The 13,977-nt window shown below is 43.1% G+C and overlaps 1 protein-coding gene across 1 annotated transcript; it reads right to left on the bottom strand.

Moving 5' to 3' along the window:
• Positions 1 to 11,627: 11,627 nt before the first annotated feature.
• CLN8 (CLN8 transmembrane ER and ERGIC protein) lies at positions 11,628 to 13,047 on the bottom strand. Its single transcript, XM_010220871.2, has 2 exons — positions 12,366 to 13,047; positions 11,628 to 11,961 (listed from the first exon to the last, which is right to left on the bottom strand). The coding sequence occupies exons 1-2, from the start codon at positions 12,906 to 12,908 to the stop codon at positions 11,647 to 11,649; spliced, it is 858 nt and encodes a 285-aa protein (XP_010219173.1). The 5' UTR covers positions 12,909 to 13,047; the 3' UTR covers positions 11,628 to 11,646.
• Between the last annotated feature and the right edge of the window lie 930 nt (positions 13,048 to 13,977).

Raw genomic sequence — 13,977 nt, 5'->3', positions numbered from 1 at the left:
GTCCCTTCCCCGCGCGGAGCGGAGCGGCGCGGCCGCTCTCCTTCTCTCCCGCCTACCCGCACTCACCGCCGCCGGCGAGGAGCGGAGGCTGCCGAGGACGCGGGGAGCCGCCCGCCACCCGGCCCGGCCCGGCCCGGCCCGGCCCGCCGAGCGCCGCCCGCCCTCGCGCGCCGCCATTGGTCAGCGCGCCGCGCGGCCGCCCCGCGGTTGGCGCAGCCGCCCGTCGCTCACGGCCGCCGGGGGCGCGGCCCGCCCGCTGAACCCGCCCCCCACCCGCGCCGCATTCCAGCGGGCGCACGTGACCGCAGCCCCGCCCACACCCACCACGCCCATGCGCTGCCACGCCCCCTTCGCGGCCACGCCCGTGTGCGGCCACGCCCACTCCTGCCGTCAGGTGTGCTGGAAACGCAGCGCTCTTAAACACGTCACGGGCCTGGATGTCCCTCACGGGCGTTTGGCGCCAGGAGATTGGCAGGAGACTATTAAATATCCTCACTCTTACGTGTTCCCTGGTGCACCTGAAACAGGAACGCTGCAAACGCTGCCCAGAATCGATGCGTCACCTCGCGATGCCTTGGCCAATAGCAAGACATGCCAAAATACAGCATATTCACCGTCATTGCAGAAAAACACTAGCAGAAAGCAGCAGTATTTCTAAGTAATTTTCAATTGATTCCACTTTTTCCTGTACTTTTCATCTGTCTATAGTTTGGTAAACTTTATTCAGGTACAGATAATACTTAAAGCATTCAGATGGCAGGAGATCTACCTTTGGCAAGCTGTTTAATAAATAATTATAATTAAAGGCCATGTTAAAGAACAGACTTAATTCCAGACCAGATGCACTACCGCTGAACTACAATCCTTGGATTGAAAAGATCAGCTACGAGCAACATCATTCTCATTTCGGCAGAAAATCATGATCCAGTTGTGTGGATTGCGGAATCTCCCCTTTCATAATTATTTTTGACTGGTGGTTACAAACCAAAATATCTCCCTCTCTTCCTAGCATTTTCTAAGGCAACATCCTATTAGGAGTCACCATGTAATCAGTGTACTCACAAATTCATCACCTATCTACTCTTAATTAGTGGTCAGTAAATAGAATGACCATCTCCAGAATTGAATGTGATGCTTAGTGTAACCAGATCCTAAGAAGGTGTTGTGCAAGTTGGCCTTATTGGTGACAGATTGCAGTAGGATACCTCACCAGAATTTATTTATTCTCATTCTGCTTACTGGAGCTTCAGAAAAGACATCTCTCACCTCCAGGGCATCACAGGTCAGGTATCTACTCAAGTAGAGCATCTACTGGGCATCTTACAGACCCTTTGGACACCAAGTAGTGACCTGCCCCATGGAATTCAGTCCCCATGGGAAGAACAGACCCCTTCTCCTCTCCTTGAAAATGAGGGTGGTTGAATGCAGACAGAAAGTCATCAGGATAGAGCATGTCCCCCTATGTAAGGGAACAGCATCCCATGTCGTTCTTTCGGTTTGCTCTCTCAACCCCAAGTTTTGTAAAACATTCTCCCCAAAAACACAGTGCCTGGAATGCGAACAAGCCAATGAAAACTTATGACTACCAAAACCTTCAAGAGGCTGTCTTTTCAGCTTCTTCATTCTGTTTACCAGACAATGTACCAGGAAATTTCTCTTAAAGAGTTTCCATCCATGGAAAATTCAGAAACTGCTTTGAATAGTTGTTTCTCCTGTTCTTCTTGACTGCCTCCCCCACAAAGAACTTACATCAGTTACTGTAATCCTCCAGAAACCACCCCAAGCGAGGACATCCCACAGCCTTGCTTGAGCAGCTGCCTGAGTGGGAATACTTACATGAAAAAAAAAAAAAAAGCCCTTCTTAAATCTACACAGTTAAACCAAGCTAGCATTTGGTTTAATAACTCATCTGCCCAGACTCCCAGGTCTCCCTGAGGTACCAACACTCCTTTTACCAGGCAGCAACCTGCTAACTCTGAGTGCACAGGACTTGGCAACATCATTTTGTAACCACTGCAATATTACACCAGCATTAGAACCTCTTTAACTCCTTTTAGATCTCTCACCTTATGAGGAAACTTTGCAAGTCATTGCAAATTCACACAGCCAGACCAGGTACAAATTTCCCTGAACATAATTATCCCTCTTGCACCAGAATCCCTCTGTTACATCAACTCCTTTTTGTCCAGACTGGGACATTAGCCAATGTCACAAGCAATATACATATGGATTTACTTCTATTACATTAAATTAATAGTTTTGATTATATAGAAAGTCAATCTCAATGAGAAGTTGAGCACGAACAAGTTTTCCTAAAAAAAAAAAAAAAAAAAAAAATCCTTCCAAAATCCTTCCAAAATCCTTCTACAGAAAAAAAAATCAATATCCAAAATACATTAAGGATAGGTACTTGGCATCGACCGTCTGGTAGTTTTGTAGATTCAGTTGAAGGAGCAAGGTGCTCTTCAGACATATGAAATAAGTCTCATACTAAGGATTTCACATCCTTGTCTAAGTTAAGGACTTCGACAAAAAAATAATTGCAGGTGGGAATCTCATCTGTAGAAACTCAGTGTGAGGAAGAAAAATAAACTTGAGTTAGTTGTCATAGGAGGGCTATGAAGCACTGAGACCATTCAATCATGGGAAACAAATGCAAGCTTGGGCTGAAGCAGAGCTATTTCAGGTGAAGATAGGGAAATGTTAATGTAACACAGAGAACAGACTGTGTATGAAATGCTATGTGTAATTCTAGCAGGGTTCATTTAAGAAAGAGGAATTCAACCTGGAATAAAAGCAAATTGGAATTATCAGTATACTGTGAAAAGAGTGAATTGTTTTGCTCTCATGAATATGCAAAAGACCTCAAGGGGTAGAAAACAATTGTGAAAGATAAAAATACAATGATAGTTCAAGAATGAATTGATATGAATTAAAACACACTATGGGCTCTTTCAATCTTATGCTACACATTAGCTCAGAGCTTTGATACCCTAGAAAAGGTCCTCGCTTAGCCCTAACCTTTTTTGTTCTCTGTCCATATATGTAAAGGGGTTCAAGAAGGGATTTGACATATTCAGAGAGAACGGCTTCACAAAGAGCTGCTGAAACATCAGCTCCAGTGCAAGCCTCTGCTCAAACATTCTTAAGTCACCGACTGTCAGAAACTGAAAAGTTGTGTTGTGAAAACCCTTCTAAAGGATGTGTTGTGAGAATCCTGCTCTACATCTGTTTTCCTTGGGACTGTTAACGGTCTATGAGTCAGGATACTAGATGAGTGGCACTTTGACTCCACATGGCAAATTTTATGTCACTGTGATACTTCTAACAGTAGATAGTTAAAAATGATTTAAAGCATCAGTCAGAATCTACTTATTTAATGCTCAAGTACAACCTGATCAGTACAGCACAACCTAATGACCAGCCTCAGCAATCTCATTCAAAAGCCTTTTAAAGTCATATATACTTGCTGAGCCTAAGCGAGGCTAGAACTGCTTTCAAGGATACACTTTCTTCCTGTAAACACAGCCCAAAAGAGATGCTGACCAAGCTCTTGCTAGATACTTCCTGCCTACTACTCTACATCACTAGAATAGTCCAGTTTTGCCTCTACAACCTTCCCTTTTAAGACACTGAGGCAATCACCTTGATTTACTCTTAAAAGATTCTGCCAACATAACTATATGCCCAGGAATGTGGGAAAGCCACCTTTCTAACTTCTTGGAGGTGAAAATTACTCCTTTCTCTGGTATAGTTTTCTCACCACGGTTTTCACCGTGCTTTGCTTTAAACTTCAGCGAGCACCGTTTTGGTGGCCAAAGGCAGTGGCCATGTGGCAAAGTGCTTTTGGCAGCAGAAATAGCAATATAGTGGAGGGAAGTAGCAGACTGCATCTACAACTGCAGCAATATACACCAGTGCCCTTTCCAAAACAGGGCCAGATGAGTACCTGGAGCTGCCACTATCAATTATGAGTACAGGAACAATTTGCATCCTCACTAGTCTTTAAAGTAAACGTCACAGGGCACAGCAGTGAAAACAACGCTAGCTTGCATGGTACTCTAATGTGAATAAAGTATTCAAAGCAGCGGAGGCAGCTAAAAGGAGAATTGCATGAAGAAATAAATGTTTCAGCCCAAAAGTAACGTGTGATATCAAGTAAACAAACCTAGTTTTAAACCTCCGCTCAGGTTATGTAACTGGAAGGACTCAGAGGCGACTCCAGCTGACTCATCAGGAAACACACACAGATACACACAGCTACGAGCAACCTGCTCAGCTTGCTCTTGCCTTCCTTGCCAGTTGCCTTTCAGGCTGTGCCTGTCTCTGCCTCCTCCAGCACAGTCAGGTCCTTTGATTCGTTTGCTTTACCCCTCTGCACCAACCCCCTCCCTCGGTATCATTTTGCCCATGGAGACCAGGACGTGTGCGGGAGCACTGGGCACTGCTCTGCTCGACATCACCCAGGGACAGTAGATAGTCAATCTGACCCAGAGCCCACAACATCCTGCAGAGGTTGGGAGCCCATCCACGGGCTGACAGCTAGAGCAACAGGTAGGGTAATTGCATAATTAGAAACCTTCACTTATTTCTGCTGCAAATTATCAACATAAATATCAGTACCGTAACGCTAGATCAAAAGATTTCAATTAGTGAGTTAACGCTCAGCATAAATGTGTTCTAATGCTTCTCTGGGAATAAGGTAAGTGCTACAAAGTAAAACACATTTCCCTACTAATTGAAAATGTCAGAATACAGCTAAACATTAGTAACATTCACTATTGTTTTGCAGATTATTTACAGAAAAAGGACTTTATTCATACAAGTACCATTATGAATTGTTCTTCTCACCGCCGTCTGTTCCCACACACATTCCCCGGTCAGCGGAGATCTCTATGTGAATATTTTTACTTCCTTTCCTTCAGCTAATCTTGGGGACTTTACTCAAGAAGCAACTCCCAAAATTATGCCAGCCAGTTGCTTGCATGGTACATTCTTACAAGAAAAAAGAAAAATACCAGATAATTTGGAATAAAAATGCACTGCAGAGGCCACGGATTCTGGCAGTGTCTGCTCCAGAAGGCAGGCACTCCGTCTGCACATGTGGACTTGAAAGAGCAGCCCTTCATGAGGCGGCTACTGTAGCAGGAGTTTTAATGCTACTACTAAAATCTCCTAAACTTCTGTATTTTAAAAACATAGATCTCAGCCTACTTTGCCTAGTTTAGTTCCTGTTACACTGGCAAAAATGTTAATGTTAGTTAAAACCAGTTATTAAAAAAAAACTTCTAGAGTTCAAATTTAAATCAAATTTAATAGATCAAAATTTAATTTATTATAGATCAAAAACAGTGGCTTTTTTTTCTTTTATAAAAATTAGACTCAATACCACTATCAAATATAAAAACTAAATGTTTGTTGGGAAATGGACTAACCTGGAATTTATTCCTGATTTATAAAACAAAAGATAAAACTAAGAATTAACAAATGCAGTGCCCAATTCTTGACCCTGTTTTAAATGTTTAACAACTTTTAAAAAGCCTTTGCAAAATCAGGCAGTCAGATCAAATTCTAACCTGAAAAGCCCCTGTCCCACGCACGCGCGCCCAGCTTCCACCAGCGATGGCCGTAGAGCGGGACTGTATCCCGGCTCATTCCCATCCGCTTCCTCCATCTCTTCTTTGCCACCTGGTCCCGTGATGCTGTGCCTCACTCTTTTGCGGATCAGAGCACGATGTATTCAGTACGGAGAGCTATGGTGCAGAAAGTGCCTAAGCTACACAACCCACATCAGAATATGGTTGTATCTGAATCACATTTCCTGACAGGTGAGAGCTGTCCTGCCACTTAGCAGCACGTGAAGCCACCGTCAAGCTCCGCTTCCTTCAAACCACCAGGCACCTAAAGTGAACAAGTACTCATTGCACAGTGCACAGGGGAGGGCCCAGAGCCACCTTCACCTCTCACTTCTTACCGGTGTTACTACTTCTCTCTGCACAGTACCACAGCACAACGTATCCACAGCTCCCCCGCATCCGCGCTAGACTTCAGGAGCTCTAGCAGAACTGTGGAGCTCTGTTGAGAATGCAAAGGGTGTCCAACCTCTGCCAGGGGACGGAAACATTTTAAATACACATTTTTTAATATATTTAAAATTGTTGGCAAGGTCTTCTGCTGACACAAGATACATAAAATATTCCAAATGCAGTCAGATTAAGAGCAAAAACAGAGATTAGACCATCATCTTCTGCCTGTAATAACTCTTAAGATATAACTAGAGATTTTATTAGCTGTAAGTATTTGCTGAATGAGCTCATGCTCTGGAGTATCCAGAGTATCCAACATGACTTTTTTTCCTGTCCTACCAGGTCATTTTCCATTACTTTTCCCAGGAAAGCAGTTGTTTTTGTAAATGTAAGTAGCACTTGCTGTTTTTAGAGTTTTAACTTTACTCTAGAAAATACCCAAATCAGAACTTTTTTCCTGTTTGTTTTTTAATTCCCAGTTTAGCTGGTGATGTTTAAATGCTCTGTCACTGAATTGTCTACATGTTTTATCCATAAACATAATATTTTCCTTTAGTTCTCCGATGCTCAAAAGCATCGGTAGTTAAGTTCTGCAAGTACCACCCAAAATGTGTTCAGTGCTTAAAATTGTATTTTGCTACTTTGAAATGAGACATTTACATATATATCACACACACGTTTCAGCCACAAGGAGCAAGTACAAGATAATTAACAGATATTATTTTCATGAGTAAATAAAATTCACAGTAGACGATTATTAAAATACATTTATTTATGCATTTATCCATTTTACAAATGTTACACTGTACAACAGAATCGCATTTATTAGTACATTAATATATCTAAATTCGCTTCAACTGTGAATCTTCCTGAGGTTAAGAGGTGTATGCTACAACTGTTCACTATACCTAATATTGCAACAGTTATCTAGGGAAAAAAAAAATGAAAGTTTTGGACAGAGATATTTAACAGGAGAATGGCTACAAAGTGCATGCGGGCAGCTGCTAGACAAAGGCATCACTGTAGGTAATTTGACTGCTGCAACATTATGACCAAATATTTTTTTAAAAAATACACCGGACACAATTGGGAGCAAATGTAAACATCACAGTTTAGGAATGCTGTATAAAGACAATTAGAACCAGATGTCTGTCCAGGGGATTTTGGATTAGTTTAAAAGAAAAAAAGAAAAAAAAACTATATGAAGCATCAACAAGACAGGTGAAACAAGCAGCAAGTAAATAAGCCTATTCATCAAGAAAGCACAATGAAGAGTCACCTTGGGAATCAAAAAATTCCCCCAAAAACATATGATGCAAAAGTTTTCCAAAACAAGGCACAGTACATGCTGTGACCTGATTCAGCAATCCCTGAAGCTGAGGGTGAAATTTTCTCCCTTGGACTCTTATAATAAGACTCCAAAGAAAAGAGGGTTACTTCGATGTTATCAAAAATTACAGGCAAGTTAAGCTTAAGTCTAACTTGGGTTGAGATTCAACAGTCAGTTTTAATAGTAATTAGACACCAACAACTTCAGAGAGTTTTTCAATTTTGTTTAAGAATAACAATACAGAATCATCCACAATCATAAACTAGGGAAACCTCCTTAAAGGAACACAAAAAATGCACTGAACAAAACACTTCAGTAGAAAAAACAGGTTTAGCATAACAAAGCTGGTGACTCCAAGCCCAGATGATCAGGCTGAAGAAAGGGTGCCTGTAATTTTTGCTCTATTTGTACATGGAATGTAAAATTCCCTCTCTGTCCAAACTTCCATAAATAGAAAATAAGCCCTGTTATTTGCTTATTGGGTAGTTCCCTTGTTCTGACAGGTGCTGCCTGGGTGAACAGGTTCCAGGTGTCCCCGCTTGAGCAGGAGGATGGGCTAGAGGTCCCTTCCAACCTCGACCTTTCTGTGATTCTGTGACAGGCCAGCAAGGTGAGGTGCTGAAGCTACTCTTTATGTGAGAGAGCAGCGGGATGTATGGAGCTCCGCCTAGGGCAGCATCAAGTGAAATCGAGAGCCTGTCAGCGATGATTAAAGCGCAGGTCAACAGGGGCAGCACTGTCATGGGTGTTTAATAAAGGGCACCTGTCAGGAAGGGGCCAGTGATGTCCCATAGGGGTCACTACTGGGACCAGTGCTCTTCAACTTGTTCATCAATGACTTGGACGAGGGCACTGAGTGCACCCTCAGCAAGTTTGCAGATGACACCAAACTGTGTGGAGTGGCCGACACTCCCGAGGGCTGTGCTGCCATTCAGAGGGACCTGGACAGGATGGAGAGTTGGGCAGAGAGGAACTTCCTGAGGTTCAACAAGGACAAGTGCAGGGTCCTGCACCTGGGGAGGAATAACCCCAGGCACCAGGACAGGTTAGGGGTTGACCTGCTGGAAAGCAGCTCCATGGAAAGGGATTTAAGGGTCTTGATTAACAACAAGTTAACCATGAGGCAGCAATGTGCCCTCTTGGCCAAATGGGATGGGCTAAATGCCAATGGGATCCTGGCCTGCATCAGGAGAAGCGCTGCCAGCAGGTCGAGGGAGGGGATCCTGCCCCTCTTCTCAGCTCTAGTAAGGCTGCAACTGGAGCATTGTGTGCAGTTCTGGGCTCCACAGTACAAGAGGGATGTAAAGGTTCTGAAGGGGGTCCAGTGCAGGGCCACAAAGATGATTAAGGGGCTGGAGCATTTGTCATATGAGGAAAGACTAAGCAAGATGGGCCTGCTTAACCTGGAGAAGACTGAGAGGGGATCTGATCAACAAATCAACACAAATACCTGAGGGAAGATGTAGAGAGAATGGTGCGAAACTCTTCTCCCTGGTGGCCAGTGACAGGACAAAGGGTAATGGCTATGAGTTGAAACACAGGAAGTTCCATTTCCATGTGAAGAACTTCTTTCCTGTGAGGGTGACAGAGCCTTGGAACAGGCTGCCCAGAGAGGTTGTGGAGTCTCCTTCTCTGGAGATCTTCCAAACCTACCTGGATGCCACCCTGTGCCCCGTGCTCTGGGTGTCCCTGCTGGAGCAGGGGGGTTGGACTAGATGATCTCTAGAGGTCCCTTCCAACCTCAACCATTCTGTGATTGTGGGAACAGGTGCAGTTAGCTCTTACTTACTACACAAAAAAGGTCTTAGAGATAACACCATAACCATTGTTACCTGAAATAAATCAGACTGACATAGAGATTTAAAAAATGCCAGGTTCTGATCAAATAATACTTTTAATGTAAGTTAGTAATGTAGTTAAGAACATTAGAGAAACTAATAATGTAAAAGCTTAAATCTTAGAAGCCTGGTGCCATTGAGATAACTATTCACCTGTCTCGTCATACCAAACAATCTTTAAGCCCCTAATTTCCAAATGCCAAACCTCCAACTGTTTTACTTTAGCACATGCAAACTTCCCTTCCTTCATGCAGCCACCATAAAAATTCCACATGGTCCCAACCTACTTCTCTTTTGATGTTTCTATTTTCTGTTGCACCTCTTTGCAAAGCTCTAGATGGAATTTCTATTTAGATACGTAGAGTGTATCATCATCTTGATGCCTGCTGAATAATCTTCCATCTTTCCCCTCCGGGATTCCTGAAGTGAAGTTTGTATTCTCTAAGAGATGCATGTGGATAATGTTTCTGTATCTTTTCTCCAAAACTTCTCCTCTGCTTTCTTTTGGAATGTCATTAAAGCACTTTTGATATTATTCCCTCACACACAGTTCCTTAAGAGAGGTACATAATTCCCAGCTTTGGAAAATCCTTTCCTTCTCCCCTCCCCCACCACAGGACAGTGTCACACAGGCCATAATACCAAAATAGCATGACTTTATTCTCTCCTGCTCAGAAATAGGAAGTCTGAAGCACAAAATCACGTGTTCTGTACCAAATACCAATAAAGCAGAGAGCATGACTATGTAAAATTACTCTGAGCTTCTCAGATTATTTCTGAAACACCAGATTTCACATGTTCACTACTTTGCCATTCTCAACATGATATGGCTATAAATTTGTGACTTGATGGTAAAAGGTTCTCTGTCCCTTTTAAGGCGGTTCTTCAACTCTATGCTCAAGCAAATCAAAATAGGGAACACAGTAATGTGATCACTATTTTCATGCACTCACTCTGAACAAAACCAAAGACACCTCAACCAAAATAAATATAATGAGCTTATTTATACCAAATGCAGTGTTTCCCCCCACAGTTAAAAAATAGTATGTTCCACCACAGATCATTACACAAAGCCTCTAGGTAATATGTTTCTTGACCATTGGCTCTCACACACACACATATGTATGTATGTGTGTATATATATATATATATATAAATATATAAATGGTATAAAAATGTTGCATATGAAGGGCTGTTGTACCACAATCTTAGTGCTTCAGAAAAAATATCTTTATGACACTCTCTTGCCACCAGGTGTCACTCTTTCCTATCAAGATCGTTATACCTTGATCTGCTACTGAAAATTCCAGGCAGGAACAACCAGCCTAATATCATTTGTGGAAGAACATCCATCACAAATTGCAAAGCTCCTATCTAAAAAAGAACTCTGTTCTCTAGGTCAAGGAAACGTATAGTGCTGTGGTAGATAAAGTGCAAAGGATTACTAGCCTCATTTTATATGTTCTCCAACATAAAACAAAAATACTAAGAGAACAATTGAACTTCTAACTTACATTACAAGAGTTTCCCTCTAAAGAGGAGTCATCCTAGATTCTAACCCTCTATAACAGAGGATTTCCAAAACTAAAAAACAACCATAACAGAGGCACAAGTGGAATGAATTGCAGGACTGTTCACTTGAGACCAAAAATAAGGAGTTTTAGCTAACAACCAGCAAGCCTTTTAAGGATGAATAAAGCCAAAAGTTTTATCGTTACATTTCACAGATTTCCAGTCCAGACACAACCATGATAGTTACCTAACTAGCCCAGCAGCAGAAAGATCTGCATCCTCACTCCTTACCACATATACGTTTGTGGTAGACAGGAATTTTGTCCAGTCGGAGGGCAACTTAGAAACTCTGTGACACCCTGACAGTGAATGCTCTAAATGATCATCTTCTTTTCATCAAGTGCACTTAAACAGAAAAAAACGCACCAACAGAAGCCCAGCTACAACTGCATTCTGCCCTATGATCAGTTCAACCATTCAGATGGATTTAGTGGCACACAGAAACTAGGTACCTCTGCATACCTAACTTGGGTCATAATTGATTTTAATAAGCTTCCTAACGCATTATTCAGCATTGGTATCTGCAGCACACATGAAATGGGATTCATTCTAACTTGATGCAAGCTAGGCTTAACAGATAAGTTAACTATCAAGTCACATGGAATTGTTAAAAGATACCATTAGAGAGCCTGCTAAATAATAAAATACTGTTCAACTAAGACCTTAAAAGATCTTACATGTACTTATATATTAAATAGACAATTTAAGACTTTTTTAGAGACAATGCAGACTTTTAAATACTTCTGATGCATAAAATACTAACAGCAAGGGATCATCGTGCTAATGAGATTCTTGCAAAGGCTTCTATTTCATGAGTAAATTACTTTGCGTTTTGTTCTGCTGTATTCTGTTATTATCTTAGGAGACAGCTGTTTCAATGTCATATCCTCTTCTTTTGATATGTATCTCCATTTAATTTTCCATTTTTCACTGCTTTATTTTCAAAGTTCCAGTCAGTTGGGCTGAGAAGCTGCTGAGTTTTTTTGTATGTCCAGTACGGGTTAAGTATTAGTGTGACTGCAAATAATCCCGAAAACATAACCAAAAAATGAAGAAGCCCCAGGTTTTCCATCACGTTATTCCAGTTGGCAATATACACCCACCACATATGATAAGTGAGAATCATGCGGCAGTGAAACAGGTGGATCATTACCCACTGGTTTGCCTTCCAGAAAAACGTATTAGCGCGGCCAGCCTAAAAAAAAAAAGAAAGAAAGAAAAAATAAACACAGAAAGTTTGCAGAAGTGAAATTATTACATAAAAATAAGGAAGCGAACACTGTCTAGAACTAAGGCAATCCAGCTATGAATACACACACACTCTCAGGCATTTTACATGCACAGCTAAGATATTCCACAAATATGCAGCACCCCCAGTTCAGAATGAATGCAAGGCATCCACATGCATATAGCATCATGTAGAAAGCTATATGGAGGCCTACAAGATTGTGATCAGGACAAAAGCAGGTATCACAGCAGCATGGCTATCAGATGAGCACAGTCGCAATGCAAAACTAGACAAAACCACAGAGATTGCTGTGTGCCAGTGAAATGCATAAAAACTGCTACAAACATAATTTCAAATTATCAACTTCTTACCTTTAAAAGCATCCAGGAAATGCAGGTTGAGGGAGTACTCATCTCCAGCAGCATTCCCATCAATGGTAGATAGTGTCCAGATTTTACGTTAATTACTAGACCAGCCAAGCCACCAAAAGCAAGGAGGTGATGAACTACTAAGAACACATCAAATGTTCTAAAAACAATGTTGGACAAGTGAACAGCTACGTTTTCAAGCAAGAAAAAGCCAGCAGCTATTAAACAATTAAACCAGCTCCACTGCTGCTGAGAATATACTTTGTCAGCATGAAAAACAGGATCCATGAGCAGAGCCCACACACCAGCGACACAGCTCTGAAGTCCAAACACGCCACGCGTGACTGCCATGTTCCAGAACACCTTCTCCTTTGCATGCAAGGCACGGTAAGTGCTACTTATCCATGACGACAGCCAGTGAGACAGGAGAAAAACTCCCAGGTAGATCAAAAACCCAGCAGCTATAAATGTCAGACGAACTTCCCATAAGAGATAGTCCCAGGCAAACATGGTCCCGAGCCCTGTATCATCGGTAGTGGGATTCATTTCTTCTTTTTTTTTGTAGGACAAAGCCTCTCAAGGGGCTTTACGCTTCTCATCCACACACTAGTCTCTCCTTTATGCCTCTGCTTTTATAGCAACCAGAAACCATGAACTCTTCTTTTCCATCTGGAATAATAAGAAAAAAAAATAGTGACTCTTACATAAAAAATAAAGTTACCCATATGCGTAGCTCCTGAACTTCAGAGTATTTACATCACGGCTTGGCCAACTGTTTGGCCCCGTTTTCCTTAGGAACACTCACCCCAAGGATACATATCTAAAAAACTTAAACAACATTAACAGCCTGCAAAATCTCTATCAGCACAAACCAATGCATGGAAATGGAAGCAGAAGAGCACAAAACAGGAAAGTAAAGGGGAAAAACACTCTAGAAAAAAGGTTCCCCCCCCACCCATGCATGAAATACTCATGCATGCAGTCACTAATCACTATTCTTCTACTCTCCAGCTACAGAAGTTTTTCCCTTCTTGATCTTCCATTCTTTCCTATAGCCTTTGGCTCAATCCAGATCCCCAACTCCAACCCCGGGGCAAAACCAACAAACTCTTAAACCCCCAAGAGGGGCCGCTCTAGGAGAGAACTTTTCGGAGCCATATTTGAAAAGGTAGACTGCGCAGTTTGAACACCAGAAAGAAACACGTCCGTGTGTTTTCCAGGGAAAACTCATCCCGAAAGCGCCCGAGGAGCGCGGAATGCAGACGGGCGACATGAGCACGCGCGGCCGGCAGCGCTGCTCCCATCCCGCCGCTGCCTCGAGTCCCGAACCCTCCCCAGCACGACGCAGTTCAGGGACAACGCGGCGAGGCGCCAGGTCAGGGCCTCCCGCCCTGCCCGCACGCGGACCCGGCTCCCTCCCGGCGCTCGGGCCCGGCGCACAGGCAAGAACCGGGCCGCGACGCGCAGGCCCCAGGCCGGTTCCGACCGCCGCGCCCCGCACACCCCCAGGCTGGTCCCGGCCCACAGACCTCGCTCACGCCCCGTGCGGCGGCCGCGCTGGACCGACCTGGACTGGACCGGACCGGACCGGACCGGCCGGGACCGAACCGGCCCC

This window comes from Tinamus guttatus, unplaced genomic scaffold, assembly GCF_059628265.1.
Source record: "Tinamus guttatus ecotype Peru unplaced genomic scaffold, ASM5962826v1 Tinamus_guttatus_pri_ptg000383l, whole genome shotgun sequence".
In the NCBI taxonomy this organism is placed as follows: domain Eukaryota; kingdom Metazoa; phylum Chordata; class Aves; order Tinamiformes; family Tinamidae; genus Tinamus; species Tinamus guttatus.
The sequence above is the reverse complement of the archived record's forward strand: the minus strand, read 5'-3'. Positions and strand labels throughout refer to the sequence as shown.